The sequence below is a fragment of the Solea senegalensis genome, linkage group LG9, assembly GCF_019176455.1.
Source record: "Solea senegalensis isolate Sse05_10M linkage group LG9, IFAPA_SoseM_1, whole genome shotgun sequence".
Taxonomy (NCBI): domain Eukaryota; kingdom Metazoa; phylum Chordata; class Actinopteri; order Pleuronectiformes; family Soleidae; genus Solea; species Solea senegalensis.
Window position 1 is genome coordinate 10,373,375 of NC_058029.1, and position 14,473 is coordinate 10,387,847.

The 14,473-nt window shown below is 39.5% G+C and overlaps 1 protein-coding gene across 1 annotated transcript in view; it reads left to right on the top strand.

Moving 5' to 3' along the window:
- Window positions 1–14,473, top strand: part of LOC122774683 (collagen alpha-1(XIV) chain-like) — a 119,553-nt gene continuing 105,080 nt past the window's right edge. Inside the window, exons 1-3 of the mRNA XM_044034158.1 lie at window positions 1–11; window positions 169–269; window positions 13,012–13,128. Coding sequence (XP_043890093.1) covers window positions 191–269; window positions 13,012–13,128 — 196 coding nt within the window. The 5' untranslated portion in view covers window positions 1–11; window positions 169–190. The remainder of the gene's footprint in view (window positions 12–168; window positions 270–13,011; window positions 13,129–14,473) is intronic.

Genomic DNA, 14,473 nt, shown 5'->3' on the forward strand with positions numbered 1-14,473 from the left:
GGGCTGTGTGGGTAAGGTGGGTCCTCTTGACCCACAGAGCGTCTGCACAGCTGAATGGCATTCCTGTTGTTTCTGCCATGAAATCCTCCTTTCTTTCCGCGTTTCCCTGCCTTTCTTTCTCACACTTTTCTTACTTGTCTCAGTGTTGCATCTCATCTCTCTGTGCAGGTCTAGACCACTGATTGTGAGGATGTTGTCAGCGGGGCAGATCAGGTGGTTTTTGTGCACTCCACTGGTGTTACTGGCCCTAGTTTCAGCACAAGGCGAAGGTAAGGCCAGCCATTTATTTAATCTCATTTGATCTCCTATCTCACTTATCAAGCCCAACATTTTTACCTTTGGTTCTGTCTCCATGTCCAACTTTTCTGCCCTTCTTCCACACATAACTCTCCTCTCTGACCTCCTCGTATCCTATCTCCTCACCCCAACCACTCTGTGTCTTTAACTGTCTCCTTTCGTCACTCCATTTTCTGTATTCTCTCTTTGGTGTTTATGCGATATCTAATCAGATTACATTCACCGACATGCCTAAGAGGGGCTTTCGATAAATGTGTTGCAACTGTGTGCTTCAAGCTGTGATGATTTGTTGCTCAACATGTAACACACCAGAGTGCTTTGCAATCAACCTCACCTCAGCAAATAGGATTTAATCAAACTGTTTGTCTGCCTGCTTGTTGACTGCTTTGTCTCTTGTCACAGATGTTAAAGGTCCAAACAGGGAACACACTTTTTTACATGCATCATGTTACGACACCATTATGCGGCTATATATTCACTCTTCCTCTTCTCTGATAATTTAATAAATCATTTTACTGGCTTCAGAACCTGAGAGCTGCGCTACCCACTCATCTTTTCACAGACTGTGATCACGACGCTGAATGTTACTATGTCAACTTCTAGTTCTGACTGAGAGAGTTCCGCTTAGTGAAGTATATTCAGATTTAAATGTACGAATCGCAGCATTTTCTCTCTAAATCGTATCAGACACGCGCATGAACATGTTATTGTCCAGAAGTTCTTATGAAAGTTTTTTTGCTAGAAGGTTAAGAGCAGATTTTTGGATAAAGATTGTATTTAAATGGCCTCAGGGGACACTTTAACAATCAGCTGCTACTGTTGCTGCTGGTGTGTGTGTGTGTGTGTGTGTGTGTGTGTGTGAGAGAGAGAGTCTCATATTACCTCCAGTGTGCGTAGTGTCTGAGGAGCACAGAAGTGGCAGAGAAATGAAATAAAAATTGTTTTCTTCTCTGATGTTGTTGTTTAAAATCAATAATCCACATATGACAGAAGCCTTGTATTGATCTGTTTTTACAGCTAAATTAAAAGTGGATTTCCCCCTTAACAAATAGTGATCTTTTGGAGGCTAGTTTTTGATTCAGACCCATTTCACTTTAAATCATGGAGCTGCTTTGTGTTTTTTTTATCGATTGCTTTGCAACAAAAGTAGGAATTTTATTTCCTTCTCTTTCAGTGGTCATTCTTTATCTTTCCTCTTTTTTTTTATTCCACAGTCTTTGACTTGCTCACTCTTCTGGCGCTGTTTCTCCTCAAGTTGTCTCATCTCTTGTTTCCTCCATTCTCTGTTTCTCTGAGAGCTTTTTATTCCAGGTTTCATTAGCAGCTCTGTAGGTCATGTTTTTCATCGCATGCAGACAGAGCAGATGAGAGACAGAAGTGTGGCAGCATAAATTAGACTGGGATTTGATCCCAGTGAATCACAGCAGAATATGGCGACCTCCCAGACACTGTGTGAGTGCATTCTGCTCAATCCCTTCATTAGGGAGCATGTGATAACCATTAGTTTTTGCCTGGCATGTCACTGTATGCTGCAACATCTGGTCAGAGGGGATTTGAGCTTGAGGATTAGTGTGTATTCTAGCATGGAGGATGTTTGTATATACAACACAATTGTCTAGATACCGTCAGGAACTCCCACCACTAAAGAGAGTGGGTGAGTGAAGGAAAACCCTCTTCACTGCAAGAAATGAAGCAAATAATTTGGCTCATTAACACATTGTTGAAGTCCAATAACATATTTCAGGTTTCATTCATCATTACATCACTTTAAACACATAGAGATTTTATTATTGTTGTTGTTAATTATTTTGCTAATATAATTCTTGTACACATTATTGAGCACGATTTGTGTGAAGAGAATAATAAAAAACCTACCGAATGTTTTTATACTACACATTTACTCTTCTATTAATGGAGAGGAGAAAATGTAATAAATAATATAACTGGTGTTTTCAAGCCACAAATCTGCCGTCATGTATTTACAACAACATGTTCTGACTGTGACAACACGTCGGGTTCACTGTCATGTTTTGGCAGCAGAGACTGAGCGACATATATATCTTACTGAAATTTCAATGTGGTGGTGAATTTGTGTGTCATAGCCAAAATGTCAACCTCAGGTTGATGCTAGATGAGAGAGAGATTATGAGATCCAAAACATTAGGATTCATCTGCTGTGGACACCGGATGTTCCTTTATTAAAATGATCCATTGTCTTTATATTAATATTTCAACACAATTCACTCCACACCAGAGAGACCAGAAACACATTCTCAGAAGGGTTATTTCTCCTACAAGTCACCTTTCGTCTTTTTTTCTTTTTTACTCTTTGTTTTTATTAAAATCTTTGCAAGAACAAAGGACATGAGGTTATCATAGGCGTTATCGCGATACATTCTTCTCTATACACTGTGATACAGCGTCACACTATCCAAGGTGAAGTGCATATAGTACATAATCCACTCATCCACTTCAGACAAAAGTGCATCTCTCCATGTAATAAATCTCTTTAACAATTCCACACCACTGGTCTAGTGTTGGAGGATCAACGTGCAATCATCTTCGCTTTCCTGCTACTTGTGTATGACCATTTCAGGACTTTTACCCAGGTGTAGTGTCATAAATGACTAGCCTATATCCACTCCCATTATCCTATATATCTCAGTTGCCACCTCCCTCCAGGATGATTGTATTTTTGGACATGCCCATAAGATGTGGAAATGATTAGCCATAGATCCACGTTGCCTGCAATAAAGGCCCCGGCTCTACGAGTCACCTTTATAATGCAAATTGTACGCCCTGTCGTGTGCAAGGGTGGATATCTAAACAGGATTTGGACAAAATATAATGAAGACATTGAGCCGTTTGCAACACAGTGGATTGTTGCTGTTTTTCTTGTCTTTTCTTTTTAGCCCTTAAAAAATCAATGAGAAGGGAATTGCAGATTTTGTTCTCTGCTCACCCCTCAGATGAAGCGAGTTGTGACCTTAGCGGGGGCGGCGTAGCTCAAGTGGTAGAGCGAGTTGTCTTTCAACTTGAACACTAGTCTCCATGCTGATGTGTAATTGGGCAAGACACTTAACCCCACGTTGCTCCTGATGGCTGAGTGAATGGTTATGAAAGTGTGACTGAATGGGTAGAGTGAGTAGTAGTAGAGTGAGTCAACTTGAAAGTTGTGGGTTCACTTCCCACCTCCGCTACTCTACATGTGATAGATGTGCTGTATGAAAGTGTGTGTGATGGCAAAACTGTAGTGTAAAGCAGCTTTGAGTGGTCATCAAGACTAGAAAAGCGATATATAAACACAGACCATTTACCATTTACCTGTTACCTGCTGTTATTACCAGTGCAGCAGTGACAGAAGCAGGATAGATGCAGCAAATCTGCCAGAGGTTTGTCACTGTTCAAATCTGATCACTGGACTCATTGTCAAGCAAAGAGAGTCACTGCCAATCTTTACTTTTCATTGAGTCCTGTTCTGTTAATCCTTGAGAAGATGCTAAATATGTGTGACTTGTGTGTGTGTGTGTGTGTGTGTGTGTGTGTGGTTATTGTGCGCATACTTAATTATTGTGAGTGATCTTGTTGATTGGCTGATGGCCTGGGTCAATACTGAGCTTCAAGACACATCACAACATTATGTGCTTGAGAGCACAATTACAAAGATACTGGACTTTTGGTGTTTCTGTGTGAGTCTGCATACCGTCTTGGTCTCGGTTTGGAAAGTTTGAAAAGTGGAAACTTTCCACGGGAAGTTTGGAACTTAAATATAGTTGGTAGATAATATATTGTATTATAATCTTTGGCTAAAACAATCACATTTGAATGCTAATACAGTTGAATATCAGTGCGATTTCTCGATCACAGACACATGGCAAACTACTTCCTGCAGAGCTATTGAGGCCACACCCCCTACAACTGCACTACTCAACCTGCAGCTCGTGGCCAGTTGGTGGCGATAATGCACCAAAATGTTGTTTGTCAAACGCCAATAAAACTTAGAATAAGTAGAATGCATCGAAGCAGAGTGTCATGGCTGCCACCAGTAAAGCTGAACGCAAGGATTTGATTTTATGGAGGTAAATAACAACCCAATTTGCCTTCTTTGCCACGACAGCTGTCACAAAGACTTTAAAGTTGACTACCCACCAGGCAGCAACATAAGAAAAAACAGGATATGTAGTCTAATTAGACATCTTTGTGGTCAACAAACTGTTTGGAGATTCAGCTGTAAAGAAACAAACATGCTAAGAAACATGATTTACTGTAATGGCAGTCATTTTGTTCACATTTTGACAATGACAATGATTTGTCTAATGATGTTTGGCCTTGTGCTTTTTACTGTCAATAAGGTAAATACAGAAAACAGCCACAAATAGTAAATAATATATACAAAAGTATACTATTCAATTAGCAAAACCTCATTTATTTTTATGAAGGTCTCACGGAATGGTCCTATTTTGATTATTACCTTGATAATTTACATGTGTTTTTATACTAAAATTATTAATTTTTATGTTTTGGCCCACGAACACTGAGATATTTTCTGTATTTCTCTGCCCTTCAACATGTTTATAAATGACACCGTTTCTTAAATTATCAAACATTTCCTGTTAATTCTCATTATTTCCCATAATCCATGGAAAGTTTCCAATTTGGAATATTTCCAAAATTCCCAAACTTAAGTTCCCACGGAAAGTTTCTGGAAATATACCAGGAACTGTGTGTGTGTGTGTGTGTAGATGCCTGCCTGGTGAATTAGTATGATACAAAGTGTTGGGCAATAATTGCAGTTATAATGAAAAGGGATTGAAGCCAATGATGAGAAATAATTTATTTATAAACAAAAGCGAGGGTGAGATGGAACAACCTGTTTTGAATATAAAAATGGCCAAATCATCCAAACCTTGAGTGCCTCACCCGCACTCTGCCACTGCTGCTGATGGTAATCCATCTTGTCATTATCATCAGCCTTTTTGAACTAAATGAAGCACTGGATCGTGGGAGAGATGTGCGCGAGTCTCTCTAATTTTGCCCTCTTGTTTTTGACGAAGCCTGTAGATAATGTTCTTTGATTGTAAATAAACAGTTAATTAATGGGAATATATATGAGCTGATGATTAATTTTGGCATGATTTTATTTTGAGGATTTGCATGAATTGATAGAGGAATCACAGATAACCAGTTCACTTTACACTAATGCTGAGGAGGCAGCCAGTTCCTGTGCGATATAAACACTCTTCCATAAATCCCAGCGTGCAGTACAGCGCAGTCTGGAGTACGTACAGTAGTTGTGAACTTGCTTCCTGGATTTCTTTAAAAAAGTCTATGGTAATCATTTTACCCTCTTTAAAATGTTTTTTTTTTTAATAAGCTCTTATTTCACCAGAAATGAGTTAGACTGTCTGTAATCAAAATAAGTAATGGACACAGCTGATTATCATAATTGTGTCTTCATTTATTGCATTCACTGAGTCAATCTGACGAACTTCTGGGTTTGTTCAAAACAGTTTATGTTGAGAATATAACTTTGTGAGAAAAATGTCATCATTAATGAAAGGGGAGATGGGCAGCTCCAAAATAAGACTCGGTAATTGGCAGTTCCCCTTTAAATTCATAATTTAATAACTTCCCAGTATATTAGCGGTGACCTAGACCTTGAAATTGAGTGTGAAAGAATAGCAGACTCTGGTATTCAATATTGCATTCTCATTTTATGTCAGTCATGTGCTGCAGAATTAGTCAGGGATTTTACGGTGATATTTCCTGGTTGGCAAGCGTGTAAAATATGATGGCTTTGCTGCACATGAGGATGCATCAACCAACACTCTCTTAATATTCAGCCTTAGTCCTGAGGAGAGATTAAAAACACGCACACACAATGCAGCAGAGACACGAGTGTTGAGAAAAAAGGCATTGCTTACAAAGGTAAAGTGCTACAAGACGTGAAGAAATGTGTTGAGCCATCAAAGGACAGGAGTGGGCGCATAAAAAGGGAAAAAGAAAGGATAAAAGCTCAGAAGTGAAGACAAGGGGAGAGGAGGGGGAAGGGGACGAGACTTTAAACACAAGGACACGAAGACGAGACATAATAAAAGACAAATGTTGCACAGGAGCAGCAGAGGAAAGGAGATAAAAGTGTGGAGAGGTGGAACGAGAAAGAGTGGATTTGTGTTAACCGCTATCTTGGTGAACAGTTCTTGTAGTGACAAGGCTCCGACCTCTTCAAACGTCTCGTGCGGTTGCGCTGAATGGGCGCATACACACACGCACACGCACACACACCATCCCTCATCTCCCTCATGTATGGTATGTGGTATCTTGTGGTGACAGTACAGCCCAGTAGTTGTCATCCATAAATCCTCAGTATTAGTGAAGCTACTGTAGCCTGAGCGCTGAGTGCAGTTGGCATTCGGCTTATCTGGAGTGAGGAGGGGAAATAAAGCAGGGGGAAATGAACGCTAAGGAAGAGTAAAAGAGAAGATGAGCGAGAGGGGGATGAATCAAAGTATGGTAAAAAGAAAGAAGAAGGATAAATGGGTGGAAAGACAGGGATGAGAGAAAAGGGATATTAAGGAGAGGTGGGGAGGGCAGAGTCTATTATATATCTATTCTACTTTGAAAACATCTTTTTCATTCAAAAATGATCAACATTTCAGCTCCAGGTCGGAAATAACCTGCATCATAATTTGAAATCATGCATATCACAAGACACTGGGCATGTGTGTGCTGCCACTTCTTTTGCATAATTTCAGAAGGCATTACAAATTAGAAACAACACTGGTGAAAGTAAGTGTAGGAACAACTGTTTTGAGACTGACTGCAAGGACACATTGAAATTGAAATGTGCCGCTTAATTTACGGCTAAAACAACAATAACGACAAAGGATGCCTACATGCAGTGCTGGAGTTTTCAAATGAAAGTGGAGCTGACAGCTTTTCAAACTTCTCCATTTCTGGGCTCAAAATCGTTGGGATAGTGTTTTTAGAAATGATGTGTTTTTACATCAAAACAAAGTAATAGGGATGTAGCCATAGAGAGGAAAGCGAAAAGAGAAAAGTCCAGAAAGCTTAAGGAAGACAAGGGACATAAAAACAAAACGATCGAAAACCATGAATGTAACCATGAAAGTTGAATTCATGAGATTGTTGAGCAAACAATAGAAGAGGGAAGAAAAAGTGGAGGGAAGAGAAGAAGAGAAGGACGGTGAGGCGGATCAGGAGTTTGGAAGAAGAGTTTTTGCAGCAGAAGATCTTTGAATGGAGAGAAGAGATGAATGGACAGTGAACAATTATTCATCTGTGGTAGATAGATTTCTTATCCTGGGAAGAATAATTCCCTCTCAAACTATAGGCTTCAAGCTGTGTTTGTATCGCTTTAACCCACATTCATGTAGTCATTCCAGTTCCTACTGGGCTGCAAGCTAAAAGACTTCTGGTCTACTGTACACTAGGGCTGAACGATTTTGAATGAATCTAATAACACATATAAATCTAATAAAGTCTAATTGTGCTTATTTTGACAGGAGTTATTCTCATTTTCATTCGAAAAGCATATTTAAAATGATTACTGTGTGATATTTGTGCAGATCTGTGAGAAACAAAGATGTTCTCTTCAGTCTGGTCTGTAGAACAATGTATATAATCGCCTCCTGCGATTAGAAAACTTTCAAAAGAATTTCGACAAATTGTTCAGCCGTACTGTACATTAAGGTTCAGTTTGAGGAGAGGACATGCTAAATGTCTCTTTAGAGAGAGGATTTCTGTCATTTTCTGGTGGTCATGGTGAATAGTGACACAGACTATTTACTGATGCTAGAATTCGTTGCTAAGCAGTCATCACAGACGTGTTGCCAAATGGCAGGGGCTTCATTTACTGCCTGGCGAGGAACTTTTGCAAGTCGCTGTGCTGAGCTCACTGACTCCACTGGTGTAACTCTTTCAAACAGATGACCCTGCTCTGTGTGACATGATGTTGTGCTGTGTGTGGATATAAGCTCTGTAAACTTGGGACAACTTCGAACTATACCAGTGTTTCTACAGTATTACCACATTGTTTTATTGTGAGCCGCACTGGGTGGCATAAGCATCTTGGCATTTTGGATCCAGAGACAGAGAGAGGGTGTGAAACATAGAGCTCTTGGTTGATATTTATGGCTGAACAGACACGGTGGTTAGTGGGGTGGTAATTTATATCAGTGCCCCTCGCGGTCTGTGAGCCACCGCAGTTATTGAAGTCCATATTCAGTTATTATAGTCACTGTCTCTAGAAATGCCCCCAACTTACAAACCATAACGTTATTTATAGCATAAAATAGTCATGGTTTGCCTTTCACCTTTACATTCACATTTCATGTTTTATTATAAACCAGTCAGTGTATGTAAATGTCTTCATTGACATGCAAAGCAAAGAGCAAGGCATTTGGGGCAATATTCACCCGGTTATTAGTATCCTGTCTGCCTCAGTTCACCTATTATCAAGCACAGCCACTCAATGATACCAGCGTAATAATCTACCGAGCCGACTTAAATTATTCATCGATTCTTATAGCGTGATGTAATTATACCTTTTCATCCTATGCATTTTCAGGATATGATTAGTGACACTGTGTGATTACTTAAAGAGAATGAGCAAAATGGTATGCGGGTATGCACTGTGTCTGCACGGTGATCAAACAGCGTCACATGAGCTGGTGATGGAAAGTTCAAGAAGTTGTCCTTGGTGGAGCCTTCCGTATTTTATGAATGTTTGGAGCTCTGGTAACAATACACAGACAAATAAACACGCTGCAATAAAAGCTGCAGAAGTGAAAATTGGCTCATACACAGTATGATAACACAAATGAAAGCCTTGCGTGTGAGTATGCATGTAGCCATGTCATCAATTATCTATTGCACCACTGATGCAGATCCCATATGGTTTTAGTTTATCATATGAATATTCAGTCCACAAAAAAGTTTGGACCTGATGTGTCAAACATGCCATATTAATCCAACTTATCTTGGAGAATTGTCCTGCAGATCTGAATGTACTTTCTGTCTGAACAACTGCAAAGTCCCGACGCTGCCAGCCAATACCATTAATATTACTGAAAGACAGGAATATCTCCTGTTGTAAGAGTGCTGCAACGCCTTTAATAAACTGTGTGTGTGCGTGTAAGTGGGTGAGTGAGAGCGAAGCATGAGAATCCGGCGACGGGCCACAGTTATCATTAGCAAAGTGGAGTAAAAGTGGATTTAACTGACAACTGGGACATGTTTGGTAGCAACCGAGCTCTCAAGAAGGAAACAGAAACTTCAAAAATTACCTCAATGCCGCAGAAAAAGAAACAAATCTTTTTTTCAAGTGAATGCAATATGCTTCATAAAAAGCAGACTGTAAGGTGGGTCAAGTGAAAAAAAATACTGCTTCTTAAGTCCAAGAATTTTTCTTTCCACTGTGCAGCAATATTTACAGTGGTATGGCCAAACTAAAAAACTAAAAAAGAAATGCACTGGAGTAGAGATGGGACGTTTGACACTGAGGCTCTTTTGAAGCAGATTTGTTCGAAACACTGTGTCGAGGCTTGTATGTAATCTCTGTGATCATGCGACCGATGACGTTTGAGGCTTCATATGTCACAATGAAACACCGGGCGTGAGGCGACTGATTAGAATTAGAGGTGTTTCATTCGTTAAATGCTTGAGAGGGGTCTGGCTGCAGACCTGCACTGTCAGGACCGGAAGTAGATTCGAAGCTTTTCAAAATAAAAGCGAGCATACCGGAAGCACATATTTTTCGCTCCCGATGTTTATTTCTTGGGTCTTTATTTTATGTATACAATGTAAATATGTTTATGTGTATCCATGTGTTTAATTAAAGATATTTAAAAAACAACTGGATAAGGTGAAAAAACACAGGAAAATGTCAAGATAAAAACCAAACAAAATGTACATATTGATTTACTCATTCTTTTTTATATAGGCATATCTTATGTGTGTTTGCAATTGTAACACCTCATAATTCATTTAATAATTGCTTAATATTGTTTGTGCTATGTTCTTACCTTGTGCTGTCGGACCACATGGATTTGGCAATGGAGGGTGTGAGGGTGGATGATTTTAAATGAACTTAGCTTTGTGTATTCAAAGTGAATTACTGAATACCTAGTTACATGACCCAGATAACCAATAACCTCTGTAACAAGAGAAAACAGTAGACACAAAACAAACTTTCAAATGTCTTTATTTTATTTTTATTTTTTTGATGATTTTAATGAATAGTGTTTTTAGTGTTTTAGCTCACACAAAGAAAACAACAACAACAACAACCACCACCAACAACACACACACACACACACACACACACATATCAGCAACATTCTAACGTGCTTCCGGTATGCTCGCTTTAATTTTGAATACGTGCTTCCGGTATGTTCGCTTTTATTTTGAAAGGCTTCGAAAATGACAGTGCAGGAGACCTCACAGTGCAGGTCTGCAACAAAGGGTCCTGACAGCCAGACTGTCTTGAAATGCTTTGGTGTTCCCACCCTGCGAGACACCTTATTATTATGTGTTCCATTACAATCACGTTCTCTTAGTGAAAATCAGAAAAATGTATATGATCCAAATCCAGGGATTGCACAGACCTTCAGTCATAACCTCCAAAACACTGAGATACCTGTCATCTCACCTTACAGGACAAACCTGTCATATCACAGCTGATTAAGACTGAATTTATGGCTTTTGTGTTGGAACTGCAATCACCAAGATGTGTTTGTGGCTGCTATAATTGCAGCTGACCACTAGATGTCACTGGTAGGGTCTGTTTTTGTGGCTTTGAAGCTTCAAATCTTTTTTTTGGTACAATCAGGAAGAAGCCTCGAAAAGTTTAATCCGCTTCATCTTGACGCTGGGCTATGCCGCACAAAGCCTCGGCCCCTGGCGGCAACAAACTGTGTGGCCTTCATGACAGTGACTTCAAAAGTTCCTCACTATGTCACAACTCTTGTTTAAATAAAAAGAGGCTCCTCCCATTTAGAGAAATAGCAAATAAGGAACCAACTAACCAAGCAGTATTTCAAAATTACACAAAACTACATGTGGACAAATATACAGTGTAAATGTTCTCCAAAATGATTAGATTGTTAAAATGTGCTCGTAAACTAAAACCGAACACCCTCCCTTAACTGCACATGGTACATTCCCTCAGGAAGCTTCCATAAAAGGACTTCTCTTAGGGCAAAACTGGTTTGGCAGTTCCTGATTTCAGTGAAGCGCATGGCCATGCACGGTCTAGTGGAAAGGTGAAAAACCAAGGGAAAAAATACACATAAGAAAAGAACATTTAAAAAGCACAGCATGTTGTCATTATATATAAAAATAGATACTAATACACATACACACGTTTTAATCTTTAATTTATTTTACTGAGTGAACCCTAGACACCTGCCAGCTACATTAAATGTTTGGTGCCTTAATTGAGACAATCCTGTTCCATTTGACAGACTTTTTGTTCTTATTGTCCCAACATTTGTCAATTTCATTTTTATTAATTTACCTTCAAAAATGTGCATAGTTAACACACTGGGTGAAGGACCAACCTAAACGATAAAGTTAGACATAAGAAAATATGATATAATACAAAAGTATATACAAAAGTCACTCACTCCTGAGTTAATAGAGATAACAATGAACTGCATTTCTGACCTTTCCACCTACTGCAATTCAGAAAATAGAGTGTGTTCTTGTTACGGCCGTAGTGGGCTTCTCTATTGAGAAAAATGATGTGAGCAAGTGAAAATCGTCCAGCGAACACATCAGGTTTATCAGCATCATATCACCTATTATTTCCTGTGGATGCTTCCTCCTTAATGGCTGATGTAGCGTCTGTACGTGTGCACACTCCGTGCTTTCACCGACAAGCCAGCGTCTTTGTCTGGAGGCTGAAGGATCATGAATTTTTGGTGAAAGTTGTTCAGGTCTGAGGTGCTTCAGATTTTATCCTTTTGTCATTTAAAATTGCACTTTATTGTTATTCCCACAGGCTCTTCGAGCACAGCTTTTACTCAGGCTTTTCAATTTCACTTACAGAGGCTGAACAATTCAACCAGTAGGAACAAAAATGTACAGTGAGAAATGTTATATTTTTAAGAGAATAACCAAGCTCCACTTGTTCATAGTCAGGGGTGTGATTAAATTAAGACCCATTCAGCATATTTCTTTATTAATCATTAAAAATGATATTAGTATATGTTTATGTTCAAATTGCAATGGCTTCATCTACTTTAGGACCCCGTGGTTAGTTGGTTGAACATTAAATGTCTCTGATGGCAGCTCAGTGGTAGAGTGAGTCAACTTGAAAGTTGTGGGTTCGTTTCCCACCTCCGCCAATCTACATGTGATAGATGTGCTGTATGAAAGTGTGTGTGATGGCAAAGCTGTAGTGTAAAGCAGCTTTGAGTGGTCATCAAGACTAGAAAAGCGCTATATAAATACAGACCATTTATAGTTTGTATTTATATACAGTGTTCTTGCTTTCTGTGTTGCAGCTATGTGCCCTTTTTTCTTTTCCTCATCTGTCTCTGTGTGTACAGTCAAATTGTCTTATGTGTATACACACACACACGCACGCATGCACAGCTGCTGTCATCATTTTACTGCATCACCTTATTTATTTCCAATCATTCTCAGGCTTTATTGAAGCTGATTTAAATGTGGTTAATTGTTTTTCAGTTCCATCTCCAAGGAGGCTGCGTTTCAAAGTGCTGAGCCCAAGCAGACTTCTAGTCTTGTGGAGAGAGCCCAAAGGAGACTTTGACAGCTATCTGTTCCTCTACAACAGCATACCAGGTAATTTTGGCTCTGTCAAGAAGGATTATGTAATTTACTCCTTGTCAAAACTCCTGTGATGGGATTACACTCATGAGAGACGTGACGGACTGCACCTTCAGCCAAGGTTAAGACAAAGAAGTGTTTGCCTGCAGCCTGTCAGCAGATCTGAAAAATACAGGAACTCCAATGACGCATTATTAAACTGCATTAAACTGGCTCTGTAGCCACAAGTGACACCGGACATACGGCTCTTATCCTGCACCTGTTGGGGGTTGATCATTGTTTAAACACAGGGCTTGACCTTGTCTCTTCCACAGTGTAATCAGCGTCCTTCCCTAATCACCACCGACATCTCCTTCATCATATTATCACAGTGCGCCTACTCTCGCAGTCGTACATCTCCTCTTCATCAGTTCAGACGTTAGTTCCTATTACTGCACCACTGCTTGCATTTGTTCTGCATTAACGCCGTCCTGTGCTGCAAATAATTTCTTTGCAGGCCTCGTAAAAATGAATAAGCTGCCCTGAATAAGCACTCTGCAACATAAACAACAACCTTTTGCAAGAACTGCATCGTCTGACAATTTCTTACAGCAGAAAAGAGAACAAAAACTGTAATTTATGGCCACTTCCTCTCAGTGAGGAGTGCAGCAGTAGTTCACCGGCATTCATCAAATGCAGTAAAAGAAAACTGGCCATTCATCGCATTCTTACTAGGATGCAGTGAATGGCCAATATCTGCCCTGTGGTCTGATGTCTAGTCTGCTCTGCCCCCTAGTTTGTCTCAGTCAGATGAAGTGCGGCACAGGCAGAGTGAAGCTTGTTAACACTGGCTTAAGTTCTTTTGCTTGGACGTCAAGAACCATTATAGATCACAAAGGTGCTGTCAGAACAGCAGCTGACCTTTTGGTTCAACATCAAATTCTTTTTCCTTGTCTGAGGTTGTATTAAAAAGAACAGCTTCACCGCAGTTGGATAAAGATTAAAGTTTTAGTTCAAAGCAAATGGCTCATATTTGGCAACAAAAATGGCTTGTTGAGGTTTTGCTCTCTCAATGTCTTTATTCGTTGATAAATTGCCTTCTTAAATTCAGATTTACCTTTATAGACAAAGCAACTCATGTTTTAATGAATCAAAACTAGGGCAATAGTTACACTAATATATATATTCATATATATGTATAGTGTATATAGTACAGTAATTTAATAAGTACTAAGTCATGTGGGTTGTGCCTGTGTGTACTTGCATATTTGTGTTAGTGATGAACACCAGATGTATTGATGCTTTTAAATCTTAGAGAACATGTGAAAGGTTTTTTGTGCAACTGCAACTTGTTATATCCTTGCTGCGACCAAGTGGTTGC